At 31.3% G+C, this 16,872-nt stretch overlaps 1 protein-coding gene across 1 annotated transcript; it reads right to left on the reverse strand.

Annotated features, from left to right (window-relative positions):
- Positions 1–2,340: 2,340 nt before the first annotated feature.
- Positions 2,341–16,146, reverse strand: LOC143045593 (uncharacterized). The gene is made up of 8 exons (XM_076218197.1): positions 15,595–16,146; positions 11,616–11,800; positions 10,948–11,023; positions 9,857–10,202; positions 9,052–9,246; positions 6,297–6,467; positions 5,678–5,762; positions 2,341–4,431 (listed from the first exon to the last, which is right to left on the reverse strand). Exons 1-8 carry the CDS (start codon positions 16,004–16,006, stop codon positions 3,382–3,384), a joined length of 2,520 nt encoding a protein of 839 aa, XP_076074312.1. The 5' UTR covers positions 16,007–16,146; the 3' UTR covers positions 2,341–3,381.
- Between the last annotated feature and the right edge of the window lie 726 nt (positions 16,147–16,872).

Consider the following 16,872-nt stretch of genomic DNA (forward strand, 5'->3'; position numbering starts at 1 on the left):
CAATAGGTAAATATATTCATATATTTGAGAAAATGTACGGCCTAAATTATGACTGTTACTATTTGATTGTATTATGGTATCATATTCTAAAGTAAATATAACCTATAATTGGCATATGTGATATTTTTTAATGAAATGTAAGGTAGGAACTAACAGATACATGCAAAACTTTGGTAAGTCTCATTTGACACTTTTTATAAATAAATACATGTGGAAAAATATTTTGTCGTTTAATTTGCATATAAAACTACTGGAACACTTATCAGTCATATATTTTTCATATGACAACTTTTTATAAATTTTCACCGTTTGAAATTTTACGAAAAATTTGATCGAAGTGACCTAATGGACCCCCTAAAATAGGATTTTTTGAAGAAAATAACCAAAATTGACATCTATAAACCCTCATAGCCATAATTTATGGTATAACAGTTCAAGATGTTGCTTAACACAATGAATATATATATATGATAATTCCGTTGTTCATTTCAAATAGTATTTATCTTCAAGATGCGGACCCCGGACGTAGAAAAAAAAGGGGGAGGGTGCCAAGAAAGAAACGTCTTGAGTGGAAGTTTGATAAAGTCTATGCATTTACCGTATAAGTTACTCCGTAAGTGAGTTTGTTTGTGACACATCCTTCTTCCACTTATGTATTAACTAAGTTACATAGGCCCAAACATAAATAGTGTAAAATTTCGTTTCATCACAATGACATTGGTTTCATTCCCCTGGACTACAACCGCTCCGTCATATTTTTTTTACTTGTGTACACCAACAAGGACCCAATCCTTCACTTTCAAAATACTTTCTGTGTGCTAATGTGAGTAAATTGTTAGCTTTAGCTAGTATTTTGATAGTAGTTGAGATATTACCCACAAGAGCACAACCTGCAATAGGCCGATAATTGCTAGGACTTGAACAGTTTTGAATCTGAAGACTTCAGTTCAGATTTTGATCCGACTTTTCAGAGTTGCATCCATATGATGATCATAAGATTTTGGTAAGACTGCTGAATTTGTAATCCATTATATCATATTTTTCAAGTCTGCATGTCCCTTTCTGCATTATTCAAATCTGCAACCTGTGTGCTCAAGATGGGGCAAAAAGGGGGGGGGGGGGATAGGGAGGCTTCAATACTCAATTGATAGGTGTCGCTGTGTTCCTTTTACCCCATCCTTTTCATAAAATTTAGGTTAACAAAAATGTAAATCTTTTCATGTATTGCCTAGGTAAAATGTTACCTTTTCCCATATTGTTTGAGTATCCTGTGATGTGTAATGTCATGAATATAGAACATGTAGAAGTGGAAAACCAAAATGAAAAAAATTGGTTGATAACAACATGAACACCAATAAAGACAAAGTTATGAAAACTTATTTACCTTATCATATATTTCTGATAGTTTTCTCAACTTATTCACATATTTTCAGACTTGAAAAGGTGACCTATTCCAGGGGCACGTCCTATCACTTTCCCGATTGAATGGTTTTTCACTAGTAATTTTGGGGTCCTTTATAGCTTGTTGTTCGGTGTGAACCAAGGCTCCATGTTGAAGGCCATACATTACTATATGGTTTACTTTTTTAAATTGTTATTTCGATGGTGAGTTGTCTCAGTGGCCCTTACACCACATCTTTCTTTAACCATTGTATATATAGAAAGTGACCCCAAGCCTGTCTGCATGAGATCTGATCTAAATGTGTCACTTACCAAGAGAAAAATAAAATATTTTTTTTTAAACTGCAGTACAAATGTAAGATATCAACATTGATCAATCAAATTTTTGTTTTCATGGAATTCTTTGAGTAACTGAAACATGAAAAAATGTGAAGCACACTATATATTTTATCCTTTAAACAGTGTTTGTGTTTAAAGAGAAAAAGTCAAGAAAACATAACTGAATATACTAATGATATAATTCACCAAACACCCAAACAACATACATACTCATCAAACACCAATTTTTAAAATTAAATTTCCAATTCTCCCCACACTATGATTTGCAGCAGGTCAAGTTTACGAGCTTATTCCATCTACGCCAGGGACTTACAACCTTACGACTTTTCAAGGTGCGCCAGAGGGTTGCACCCTGTTCTGCAAATCATGTTCTGCTAAAATTAAATGCATGTATTTGATAAAGCCAAAATGAAATTTAAAAAAATAGAATTCCTAAGTTAGTATGTATGCCATTTGAGAAGGTATAATTTTATTATTTATCATAAAAAAAATATGATTGAATGAACATTATAACAAAACTAACTGACAGTAAATTGAGTTCATATCTATCATCAAATCACATTGGCATACAATATATATATATATATACATGATATAGTAATTTCATATTTATTACAAAACATGAAACACTCAAACTTCTTGAAATGATTCCAATGTGAAAGTTCATGCTTGCTTGCCTAGAAGTGGTGTGTTAAAAGGACTTTATAAATATTTTGCCACACACCTTTAGAAGTAGTTTTAAAAAAGTGATCACTTTGCAGTAAAGATATATATACATGTACATACATGCATAAACTTTCCAAAAAAGATGAAACAAGAATGTGTCCACAGTACATGGATGCCCCACTCGCACTATCATTTTCTATATTTAGTGGACCGTGAAATTGGAATAAATTCTCTAATTTGGCATTAAAATTAGAATGATCTTATCATAGGGAACATGTATACTATGATTCAAGTTGATTGGACTGCAACTTCATCAAAAACTACCTTGACCAAAAAACTTTAACCTGAAATTTGCACTATCATTTTCCATGTTCCGTGAACCGTAAAATTGGGGTCAAAACTCTAATTAGACATTACAATTAGAAAGATCATATCATATGGCACATGTATACTAAGTTTCAAGTGGATTGGACTTCAACTTCATACAAAAACTACCTTCACCAAAATCTTTAACCTGAAGCAGGACAGACAGACTAACAAACGAATGAACCGAGGGACGAACAGACTTACAGACCAGAAAACATAATGCCCCTCTACTATTTTAGGTGGGGCATACAAATCTAACTGTATTAATGGTGTCCTGTTAAAATGAATTCTAGTTCTGAGGTTTCCAAATTAGCTGTATAGAAAATTTAATGTGAATATTTCTCAGATAGATCTTTTTGTTTTGAAATATGTTTGCTACGAATTAAAGTGCAGTTACTACAAATGTAGTTTATAAAAAAGATTAATCAAGTAAGATATTTAGCTCATAGAAAAGAATAACCAATATATCTTTTCAAGACAAAACACAATATAAATTGATACATTATAAACCTGATGGTGTACATTATGACAAGTTCAAACATTCTGTGCATGTTAATCTGATAACAGCATTCCTGTAACAAAAACTTCTTTCGTCATGACTATTGAAATTTACTGTTCAGTTGCAAAAGCAGAAACAAATATAGAGGCAGTTTTGGTAGGAATGTTGAACTCTTGAAACAATAATTTAATTCCGTTTGCATCTCTACTGTTAGCTATCTGTAAGTGGGATAAAGATATTCCATTCTTTGCAAGTCTCATACAAGTATCTCTGCTCACAGTTTTGTTTTGCACTAAACTGTCATAAGTAGATTTGCAACTGCAATAGTAAATGCTATGTAGATCGATATGTTTACAGTTATTCTTCATTTTTTGGTGAAATAAATGTTGAAGGGACTGTACGTCTTCTGTGGCATTGTGTGCACTGTATTCAATACCAACATACTTTAAAATAAGAGTTGATTGTTTGTAATTGTCTACTTCATTTCGGGGGAAAATCCTTTTTGCTAATTTAAGTGTGTCAAGAAATCCTGAAGTAACATTACAAAATGAAGAAAATAAATTGAATTCCTTCAATTTGTTTGACAAAATTGCCATGTCAAAATTACATATGTTATGTCCAACAAGGATTGGATTTGGAATTGTTTTTAAAAATTCAATAAAATCTAATAATGATTCATATTGGGATTTAGTATCCACTTCTTTTCCGTGCACATACATTTTATTTTTGGCCAGACAGCAGGTTATTCCGGTTACTTTTGAGGCTTCAAATGAAATATCGCATCTAGGTAAAACGTAAGATTGATATAATTTCTTATCATGTACAGCTGCTATCTGAGTAATATCACTTACTCTACTTAAACCTGTGGTTTCAAGATCAAAAAATGTGAAGGATTCTGTGCCGTCCAATTTCAATGGCGATGGTATAGTAATGGCCTCAGTTTCTGATAAACCTATTGTTGCAACTTCAGATTGATATGAAACCGGTTCATGAATATTTAGTCGCCTTTCTTTCTTATTCCTTTTTTTCTTTAGTTCAGTCCTTTTTTTCTTGAACTCACGACTTTGCCTCTTAATCTTTCTCTTGAGTTTTTCTGAATCAAGTTTCTTTGCAATACTTTTTGTATATTCTCCAGGTGAAAGAAGTGCAGCTTCATTCATCTGAAATATTATGATGTAAGAATTACAGATTAAATCTTTTATAACTGACACATTTGTACGTGAGGCAAATGTAATGATTATTAAAACTGATGCAAACAAAGCAAAAAATATTATGTAGTAAATATTTTAAAGGTTAACCTCAAAAGTTGCAGTTACTGAGTTAGTAAGAATCATATGCTTATACAAAAGCAAAAAGTTTGCTGAATGGTATCCCTGGGGGCTACTGACTAACCTTTAAATATAACTATGCCAAATGAAACCCTGTTCTAACTAGTAAACATTGAAAAACATACCCTGTTCTAGACCCCCTCACAAAATGTATACCCTGTTCTAGACCGGCTCAAAAAATGTATACCCTGTTCTAGACCCGCTTAAAAAATGTATACCCTGTTCTAGACCCGCTCAAAAAATGTATACCCTGTTCTAGACACGTTTTTTTACTACAATCATACAATTCAACAAGGATTAAGAATAAAGCAAAAAAAAAATAATTCTAATCAACTCCTTTTGCTCCATAAAAAGTTAAATAAGTGGTCATGTTCTAGCCAAATACTTTGTTTAAAAAAGATCCTGTTTTCACCAGCAGGGCATGAAAAAAATACCCTGTTCTAACCAGCTGGACATGAAAAAGAAGACCCTGTTCTAACCAGCCGGGCATGAAAAAGGGACCCTATTTTGGGGCACACTCATACCCCTAAAAATAAAGGAAGTGTTACCACTTCAATTGTAGTAATGCTGATGTAAAACTTTATGAAAATAATTTAATTTTGAATGTAACGTGTCTTCTGATCAGTTGACGTTATTTTTTTATGAGCCCATAGACATAATTTAGTCATGTGACCATGACATCATCAATGTTTTTTCATGGTTTTCTACGGTTTAAAATGGAATTTAGAATTAAATTATAAAAAATGACTGTAATAAACCTGCTATGCGCGTTATTCAGTGTGCATCAAATTTTTTATGTTATATTTCTTCATAGACAGAAAAAATATTACAGTCATTCCTTAAATAAATTGTAAATGATTATGTATATAAAAAAAAATTGTAAAAACAAAATGTGGTATGATTGTCAATAAGACAATATATTGCTAAATTTTAAACAAAGTGGATTCAAGTCATTATAGGCATTTTTACAGTTGTCAACAATGAGGATACCAAAACTGTATAGTCGGCTACAAAAGGTAGCAATGGCTTTTCTTAGATTTATCAAGAATTATGAAAACCTACAAAAATTCACATTTACCTGTTCTAAGTAATTGTAACCTTCATTCTTTTGAAGCACAGCTGATGACACTCTACTTGCCAGGGATTGTGAACCACCATAGTGTCTGAAATATAAAAACATGTGTCACTCACATGATATTTTTCATTTACAATTGATGCATCCAATAATACAGCCGTTATACTTTTGCTATAGTTTTAGAAATTAAAAGTAAAAAATAGCATTTTTTCCCAATGTTTTATTTTTAGCCATGTCTGCCATTTTGGTTTGCAGGCAGGGTCAATGGATATATTTTAAAAATCTAAATACTCTAATGATTATTTGTGGCCAAGTTTTCGTTAAATTTGTCTCAGTTGTTTCAGGAGAAGACATTTGTAAAAGTTTTAATTTTTTTTACAAGAAATAGTTAACTTTGACCATGTGCATTTTTGTAACGGCGACTTATTTTTAAATCTCACTTTGCTAACATATATTGCTGTTTACAAATTATCACTATCTATTATAATATTCAAAATAATAACAGAAAAAAAAATCCTTAAAATTTCTTATTCAGGAGCAACCCTAATAATAGTTCTGGCCATAATAAAAACATGTGTTATTTCTATTTTTAACTTAACAATATTATAGAAACTTTACTCACTTGGATTTTGGAGCTTTCGTTGCTACAGAATGGTTGAAGCTCTCATTAGCCTGTGTGGATCCTAAATTTCTGAGTGAAGATGCTTTGCTCTTATATTTCTCTATAAGATTCTCTAAATCTCTCCTCAAATCTTCACTAATCAGAGGCTTTCCATTAGGAAGACTTTTATATCTAAATAAACAAAATTTCTTTAAATCTTAAGGTAATTTAATCAAGCTAAACTATAACACAAGTATTACTAATGTGTTCAATATGGTTGGTATTGACATGAATGTATGTAAAATTTGTATTGCATAAGGATATATGCCCTATCTGCTTATAGTTTGTAATAACAGATTAAGATGACATATGTCATTTAGCTGAATATGATTATTATTTTTTTACATTATGACTAGGTAAAAATGTGTATAGGCCCTGTGTCAAAGACCATACTTTTACATATTATGTTTTTTTCTCCAATTTGTTATTGGATGGAGAGTTGTCTCATTGACACTCATACCACATCTTCTTATATCTTATATACAATAAATGTTTACATAGTTAATAATGTTAGCATTTGTTTGTACAGTTGAACTATAATTATTTTTTTTAAAGTTATTTTTATATGAACTAGTTTTTATACGACCGCAAATTTTGAAAAAATTTTCGTCGTATATTGCTATCACGTTGGCGTCGGCGTCGTCGTCGTCGTCCGGCGTCCGAATACTTTTAGTTTTCGCACTCTTACTTTAGTAAAAGTGAATGGAAATCTATGAAATTTTAACACAAGGTTTATGACCACAAAAGGAAGGTTGGTATTGATTTTGGGAGTTTTGGTCCCAACATTTTAGGAATTAGGGGCCAAAAAGGGCCCAAATAAGCATTTTCTTGGTTTTCGCACTATAACTTTAGTTTAAGTTAATAGAAATCTATGAAATTTTGACACAAGGTTTATGACCACAAAAGAACGGTTGGGATTGATTTTGGGAGTTTAGGTCCCAACAGTTTAGGAATTAGGGGCCAAAAAGGGACCCAAATAAGCATTTTTCTTGGTTTTCGCACCATAACGTTAGTATAAGTAAATAGAAATCTATGAAATTTAAACACAAGGTTTATGACCATAAAAGAAAGGTTGGGTTTGATTTTGGGAGTTTTGGTCCCAACATAATAAGGGGCCCAAAGGGTCCAAAATTAAACTTTTGTTTGATTTCATCAAAATTGAATAATTGGGGTTCTTTGATATGCTGAATCTAACTGTCATGACTGTGTATGTAGATTCTTAACTTTTGGTCCCGTTTTCAAATTGGTCTACATTAAGGTCCAAAGGGTCCAAAATTAAACTTAGTTTGATTTTGACAAAAAATGAATCAGTTAGGTTCTTTGATATGCTGAATCTAAAAATGTACTTAGATTCTTGATTATTGGCCCAGTTTTCAAGTTGGTCCAAATCGGGGTCCAAAATTAAACTTTGTTTGATTTCATCAAAAATTGAATAAATGCGGTTCTTTGATATACCAAATCTAACTGTGTATGTAGATTCTTCATTTTTGGTCCTGTTTTCAAATTGGTCTACACTAAAGTCCAAAGGGTCCAAAATTAAACTTAGTCTGATTTTAACAAAAATTGAAATCTTGAAGTTCTTTGATATGCTGAATCCAAAAATGTACTTAGATTTTTTATTATGGGCCCAGTTTTCAAGTTGGTCCAAATCAGGATCTAAAATTATTATATTAAGTATTGTGCAATAGCAAGTCTTTTCAATTGCACAGTATTGCGCTATGGCAAGAAATATCCAATTGCACAATATTGTGAAATAGCAAATTTTTTTTTAATTAGAGTTATCTTTCTTTGTCCAGAATAGTAAGCAAGAAATATCTAATTGCAAAATATTGTGCAATAGCAAGATTTTTTTTTAATTGGAGTTATCTTTCTTTGTCCAGAATCAACTTAAATCTTTGTTATATACAATATACAATGTATATTCACTTTTTACTACCAACTGATAAATTAAAATAATCTTTACCATTCAGTGCTAACAAGCAGTTTTTTTACATCTTAATATTTTATGATGTATTTAAATGAGTAGTTATTGTTGCAAACTCCATTAGAAATTTTAATTGAGATTAGTTTTGGAATAAGGGAAAGGGGGATGTGATTAAAAAAATTGGGTTCAATTTTTCTCATTTGAAATTTCATAAATAAAAAAGAAAATTTCTTCAAACATTTTTTTGAGAGGATTAATATTCAACAGCATAGTGAATTGCTCTAAGAGAAACAAAAATTTTAAGTTCATTAGAACACATTCATTCTGTGTCAGAAACCTATGCTGTGTCAACTATTTAATCACAATCCAAATTTAGAGCTGAATCCAGCTTGAATGTTGTGTCCATACTTGCCCTAACCGTTCAGGGTTCAACCTCTGCGGTCGTATAAAGCTACGCCCTGCAGAGCATCTGGTTGTTTTTTTAAATTTTCATAACAATTAAAAATTTGCAAAAAGTAAATGACCTAACTGCGAGCAGAAAACCTCAAGTACAAGGGGAGTGTTCCGGGGGTTGGACCCCCTTTTTTTGGCAGATCAAAGCATTTGAATGGGGGCATATACTTGGAAGCCCCCTTTACTCTGGGTTGGGAACCCCTCATTTTTAAAATGGCTGGATCCACGCCTGAAAATATTAATGTTTTCAGGTAAAAAAGTGATGTGGTTAGATGTGAATGAGACAGCAATGTTACAATATAAAAAGAACCATAAAAAATCATCATGAGTCATGCATACTTGAAAGATATAGGATCATCTTTAAACGTACACCAGTCTACTGCACCACACAGTTCATGATCTCCAAAGACATGGGGAACAATTCTGGAAAGACCCTCATCAATTTGAAGTTCACTACTGCTGTTCTGTGTTATAGCATACATGAAACATCTGTTCAAATAGGGAATTACCTCTCCTGGCTTCAGCTCCTTGTGCCTACAAAATCATACAATTTATCATTACATCAGTTGTAACTTAAAATCAGGGTGTTTAATGAATAATTAAATTAAAGTTAGTTTGACTAAAACTGCACTGGGATGAAAAATCTCTTTTTTATCTAATATTGATTGATTGAACCTAAATAGAACCCCTTTTTTCTGAGAGGAAGAATTTGGTTGATTATATAGGAAATCACTGTTGCATGACCAGAGTGTCCCCTCTAAGGCAGTCAGTGGTCCCCTACCTATGAAAATTTCTGGATCCACCACTGGCCCACTGAAATGCCAATCCAGTGAACATTAACATTTATACATGAAGTGCTCAACAATGAATGTTATAATATGATTTGCTCAACATAGGTGAGGGTGTTGATGAGGGCTTATAGAATAGAAAATTATGGGCCAACAAATAAAGAATAGAGAGGTCAGGAATGGACAAAATAATAAAGATTAGGAAATAATGAGGTGCTGAAAAATAAAGATCAGATAATAGAGAAAATTGCATAAAAAAAAGAATACAGAATTGAAGGATCCCCTTTTAGATCCTCATAGCTATTAAGATAAGAGCACAAAAAAACCAATATGACTGAAAACATAAGTTTCATTACCTTTTAGACAATTCAATCAGTGATTTTGTTATTCCCTTTGTAGTGTGATTTTGGTCGTCCTTTTTCTTCAAGTTTTCAAAGTCCAGTTTCAGTTTTAACATGGTAGTAGAATCATTGTCAGCATGAATTACATCAATCGGGCATTCATTATCATTCATCTTATGTGCCATGGAAACAGCCATATCTGGTTCCATAGACTTGCTAGACCCATACCAATTTCTACAGCAGTCATGACTTGGAACTGTGTCTTTCTTTCCCTCATGATGCTCACAAAATTTACAACTTTTACTTCTGATATCATAACAGGTCACTTTCCCTGTTTGCTTTCCTATCATTGAAGCATGTCCTGTAATTCAATTTGAAATTACATAGCTTGGTAGAAATTTTATTTGTTAGAAATAGACTAAATATTTATTTAAAATATGAATAGAAAATCATGTAGGATTGGATCAGTCAGCCAGAAAGAATAAAACTCAATAAATCTAAAATAGAGACTTTATACATGTATATATACTTAGTACTTCTATGAAGTATAATAATTCTCTATAACAGTAGAAATATTTGTCAACATGAATCAATAGTCTAAATTTGTATATAACATCTGATTCTGTATTAAATATTTTGAACTTGAATCTAAATGCATCTGACCAGCTGGTAGTACTACTAGTATACTGATATATAAGTGAGAATCTCATACATGAAACATATATATATATATTGTATGTCATATAATGTGAAATATTGAATGAACATGTAGTTTGTTGTATACCCATCAGGGGCGGATACAGCCATTTAAAAAAAAGGGGGGGAATTGGTTCCAACCCCTGGATACCCCAATGTCCATTAATAATTGAAATTTATATATATACTATAGTATTTGTATTGGATTGTGATAACAGGTTTTGATCTTGTTAGACAATTTCACCAATGAAATTGTACCAAAAAATATAAATAATGCAAAGTTAAATAAAGTGCAGAACTTTTTCTTATTTAGCCATCATTGCCATGGCGTAGTCAGTTTATCTTTGATCTATGGGTTTTAATGTCCCCCTCCGGTATCTTTCATCCCTCTTTTACAAAGTCAAGTTTACCTGTTAAGCTATTGTAATTAAATCCGGATCCCCGTTTCTGCCAACCTGCATCAAAACTGACCTCAAGCTCCAACTCCTAAAATTCATGATTTTTTTTTAAATTAGTCATTGCAATAAGGTAGTTAACAATTTTTTTAAATTTCTTAAATTTATATTGTTCATTTTAGCTTCATATAAAAGAATTATAAAAAAAAAAAAAAAACAGTCAAAAATTAACAAATTTTATTAATCCTTTTGAAATAAATTTATTGATCTGTTTCAGCCCAATATTTAACATATATATATATATATATATATTTATTATATATATATACATATATATTTATTATATATAGAAGTCTAAAAAAAAAAGACCAACCAGTAAATATTCTGAATTGTACCAGATCGTCTAGAATAGACGATACTCATGCAGATAAGGAAAAAAATTATAAGTTTATATGTTTTGTGTACAAGATATTTGCAGTATAGGCTTTGCTCATTGTTTAAGGCCGTAGGGTGACCTATGGTTGATAATTCCTGTGTAGTTTGGTATTCTGTGGAGAGATGTCTCATTGGCTACAACTTTTTCTTATTTTGATATTATGTATAAGTCAGCTTTGAAAGAGGTCTAGCAGTAGATTAAAATGTAAAGTCAAATTTATTATAATATGATATACATGTAGTATTACCTTATCTGCAGAAATTTCCTTTTCCAGTTGTTGGGCATTCTTACATGATTCTTCAGCAGCAGACACAAATATTTTTCCAATTTTCTTCTCATGTTTTTGGAAGCAAGATTTACTCATCACTGGCAAGTTACATTCTGTCAGAAAGTTTCTTATTTGTGCATATCCTAGGCCAGCATGTATCATTCCTACATGAAAGAAAACATTTTATGAAACAAAAATTACATTTAAATTGGTTTTAGCTTATTGACATGAGTAATTTCATAACATAAATAGAAGGAAATTGATTCATTTTGAATTAATAGTACAAAACGTACCTGATTACATATAACTCTTTGTTTTGTACAAAATGTAAAATTGAGAAATGAAGTTGGGAATGTATTAAAGCCCCACCATAGAGCAGACAAGAGCCGAAGGCCACCAATGATTCTTCAATGTAGTGAGAAACTTCTGTACCCGGAGGCGTCCTTCAGCTGGCCCCTAAGCAAATATGTACATGTATACTAGTTCAGTAATAATGGACTTCATAAATAAGTTTGAATTCATATATTTTACAATTATTGTAATTTCTTGACATTTTAGATTATAGATGACTATGTGTTATGGGTTTTGTTCATTGTTGAAGGCTGTTCAGTGACCCACAGCGGCTAACTTTTACATCCTTTGGTCTTTGATTGAAAGTTATCTTTTAGGCAATCATACCACATCTTCTAATTTTTATAATTATTCTCATAAGACTAGCAATAAGTACAATAGCATTTAGTGGCAGATCCAGAACTTTATGCAAGAGGGGGGGGGGCTGACTTACATAAGGGGACCACTCCAGTCACACTTCAGTGCTTCTCTATATTATCAACCAAATTTTTTCCCATGTAAGGCCTCCCCCCCCCCCCCTTCTGAATTCTCATTTGGCATTTCATTGATAATACCAATTAATTTGATACAAATTAAATGAGAACATCTATATCAAAGGCAAGAATAAATACAAATATTTGTATAATATAAATGTGTTTCCAAATTTTACATGATTAAGTTTTTGGTGTCAAAACTATCAGAAAATGACATAGTTTTATTTCAGAAGCTGCTCATTGTTGAAGGCTGTACGGTTAATACCTATAGTTTTTTTAATGTTTGTCGTCATTTTGGTCTTTTGTGGATAGTTGTCTCATGGGCAATAATACCACATCTTCTATTTTATATGTATACAATGTTTATGAATTTGATATGATATATATATATATATGTTTGTATGTTTTGTATTGCTTGGTGTCAATCCGGTAATTTTGAATTTCAAACAAACAAAAATTACTTACTAATTACTTAGGGATGAAAAAAAAATATGGAAATTAAGTTTTTTATCCAACATTTAACTTTTGATGTGGTCCCTTACATGTACTAACTGTTTGCAACATTAAACCTTGATTTGATATTTTGTCATACATAATATATATTTATTTATGTGATGTAATATCATGTTAATGCGGTGGAAGACATCATTATACTTGTATTGATTTTCCTGATTTAATAAAAACTTAGAAACTTGAACAAAATAAAAGGACAAGTTTTAAAGAGTATTAAAAGAAAACTGGCAGTAACATATTTCAAAAAATGTTGAAACTGGCCTGAGACTACTATAAATAGTAGTATTAGAACTGGCACATAAATTTTGGTAAGCTTTGAAACTTTTGAAACTTTGAAAATGAAATTCCTTGTAGCACCTAACTTTTGAAACTTTAAAAATAAAATTCCTTGTAGTTTCACCTTTTTTCATTTTACATACAACTAGAGTTATATAAAAAGTTGTGTTATACAGTCGAAATCACGTCATCATGAGAAAGTAAATGAAAATTTTTGGAATTTAGGCAATTCTGTTCTTCCAACTTCTAATAAAGCAACACATATAGGAATATGTCGTACAGACGATGATTTATGTAAAGCTACAATAGATGAGAATTTAAAGAAAGCAAGAAGGACACTTTATAGCTTAATGGGGGTTGGACTTTATGGCGAAAATGGTCTAGATCCACAAACCTCAATGTCAATTATGAATACTTATATTATACCAATAATGTTTTATGGATTGGAAATAGTGATCCCTAGAGGAAGATGTTTAGAAAATTTAAATATACAATTTAAGAAATTCTTGAAACAATTGTTATCTTTACCAAAAACAGTAGCAGATCCTGCTATATATATGATTTCTGGGATGTTACCTGTAGAAGCTCAAATAGATGTAAAAATTTTAACTTTTTATGGAAATATTACTAGACAAGGAAAAAATTCTATTGAATGGCAACTAGCGGAAAGGCAATTAAATGTTAAAGCTATTAATAGTAATAGTTGGTTTAGTTTATTGAGGAAAATATTTTTGAAATATGAACTTAATGATCCTGTACAATACTTACTTAATCCAATTAGTAAATGCCAATGGAAAAGGGAAATAACTTCCAAAGTTCAAAAATTCTGGATTGTGAAGATACTGAATCAAGCAAAACTTTATACCAGTTTAAAATACTTATCGTTGATATATAAACCAGGACAATGTCATCCTATTGCAAATACAAATACTATGAATTCAAGGGAAATTATTAGAATTCCTACAAAATTGAAAATAGCTACTGGGAGTTATATTCTGCAAACAGTTAGAGCCAAATTTATAAGTAATACAGAACTGTCTATATGCAAACTGTGTAATGAAACAGAAGAAACTTTACCACATTTTTTATTAACGTGTAAAATATTAGAAGATATTAGAAAACCAATTTTGGAAGATTTAATTAATTCCTGTAGTGAAGAGTTAGCTGTCTTTAATATGAAAGATGAACATTTTGACATTTTACAACTGATCATAGATCCCTTTACTTACATGACAATGTTAAGTTTTCCTCAGTTAAGAAATGAAAAAGTTTTTAAAGTGATACAGAACATTATAGATCCAAAATGTAGACGATTATGTTACAATCTCCATTGTGAAAGGTATAGACTGTTGCAATTAGATGATATAAAGAAAAAGAAAAGAAAGTAGATAATAACATTTTATGAATCCTAAGTGACGATTGGTTGTCTACTCTTAAACAGTGATATCTTTTGATAAATATTTTAGATTTTAAAATATTTAATGAGTTGATGATATTGACATTAAGCCCAATTTTATCGTCAAGAATAAATTGTACAATGTAAATAGTGTATAGTGATATTGGTGGAAGATATATATTTCTATTCATATTGTGAAATCCATTACTCGGAAGAGGTGTGCCTACACTGGCAGAATTTATATAACAGATTACAGATATATGTTATGCTGTTACACAATTTAAACAGTAGACTAGGGATTAAATTTTAGAATGGCTAGACATAAATAAGAATAACAAATGGAAGTTTTTAACAAACTTGACTGGCTATACAGCCCTTGCACGGTTGATCAAAATTCCGGCAACTTGACAAAGGAAGTTTATTATTTTTTCATTTATGTAAACAATATACTACACATTAATAACATTCATTGCAATTATTAATTTAAATATAAACTTTGAAAAATCATTTTATCTTTTTGATACTCGAAAATATCTTTTCTTATAGATAACCTATTGTAAAAGACTTTTTTGAAACGAAACATAATTTGGAGGACAATTTCAAATGGGAAAAAATCAGGGGAAGTAACTATACACACAATTATGTATTTAAAATTTATAGAAGTCAATCTCATCTTCTCTAAAATATTATCTACAGATACAATCTAAATAGATATGTATGCAACATTTTTCTACTTTTGTGGGGTGAAATAGGAAATGTACACGATAATGTACAAGAGTTGTATTAGATGTAATAAACAGATAGCGATAAAACGGGAAAAAAAGGTGTGCTTACTGCTTAGCTCGTAGTACGCTGTTTACAATTACATGCATTGGGGGTATGTCCTTTATCTTTACAAAAATAGAAATAAGTTTTGATTAAAAAAGTATTGATATATTTAATTATCTACCTATAACTATCTTGGCAGTGATATTGAATGATCCAGTTGGACCGACTTTTCCAGTTGGCACATCTGTCACTGTTCGGCATTCTTGGTTGGTGCACATTATGTGGAGATAACTGCCAAATCCTATTGTTCTTTCATGGATGGTATCATGCAGGTGCAAAGGAACATTGCACCTACAACAGTACATCTTTTCCGCCAGGACACCCAATTCTACGATGCGTCTGCCAACTTGCCAATCATTGTCTATCACCATTCCTTCGATTTCATCCTCCACTTCCTCTTCAGCCCCGATATCGATGTAATTATGTTTTACATAAGTATGGTCATTAGTGTTTTGTAAGTTTATAGACCTGTTTAAATTTTTAAAAAAGTTCGAGCGTTTAGATTTTATTTTCGATTGGAACAAACCTCTCATTGTTGTTAATCAGCGTTTGTCACAGTATCCAAGGTAAACGATCTGTGTACACAGATGCTTGAAATTAAGGGCCGTAATAAAACGCATCAATGACACCAAGTGTATGTGTACGAGTTATTCCCCTTACCCCAGGTCTACCACCTTAAGGTTGACTTTTTTTCTTTCATCTGTTTATTAAATATTCAGCCCGGAGTGTATATAGTAATAATGTTAAACTATATCTTTCATTGTTGTGAACAAATTAGTAGTAGACTGGTTCTTTATTTAAAGAGGGTATATGCTATGATTTTCGGTGTGAACAATAAATGTTTTAGAATAACCTTTATTACTTACTTGAACAAAACTAGAACAAAAGTTTGGTAAGCCAAAACAATCAAATGCTTATTAGGATGCATAATGAATGAACCTAAACTGATTAGCTTTCAACCTTCTAGTGTCAACTTGGGATTTGAAATTTGGAACCTTAGTTTAAGCACTATAGCATAATTGTTTTACTGTGCTTATCTTATCAAGAGGGTTTTGTCCTTTCACTATACCTATTGGGAAAATGATTCAGCATGATTACAGCTTGAATTCATCTCTACAAACTGATCAACTGATATTAATATAATGAAATTTGATGCCACTGCCATTCAAGTGAGAGGTTTAGGTAGCTATAAAACCAGATTTAATCCTCCAGTTTCTACATAAAAAGATGGCTGTACTAAGTCAGGATTATAACAGTTATTATCCATTCGTTTGATGTGTTTGAGCTTTTGATTTTGTCATTTGATTAGGAACTTTCCGTTTAGAGTTTTTTCTAAGTTCAGTATTTTTGTGATTTTTCTTAGCTCATAGCTAGTGAATGACAGTCAGTGAGAAGCAAG

Source organism: Mytilus galloprovincialis, chromosome 9, assembly GCF_965363235.1.
Source record: "Mytilus galloprovincialis chromosome 9, xbMytGall1.hap1.1, whole genome shotgun sequence".
Lineage (NCBI taxonomy): Eukaryota > Metazoa > Mollusca > Bivalvia > Mytilida > Mytilidae > Mytilus > Mytilus galloprovincialis.

Coding starts and splice junctions, on each gene's coding strand:
- LOC143045593 (XM_076218197.1), bottom strand. CDS start 16,006: ATGAGAGGTTTGTTCCAATCGAAAATAAAATCTAAACGCTCGAACTTT. Junction 11,801..15,594: donor CACTGCCAAGATAGTTATAG/GTAGATAATTAA, acceptor TCTTTCATGTAG/GAATGATACATGCTGGCCTA. Junction 4,432..5,677: donor GTTACAATTACTTAGAACAG/GTAAATGTGAAT, acceptor ATAATATTTCAG/ATGAATGAAGCTGCACTTCT.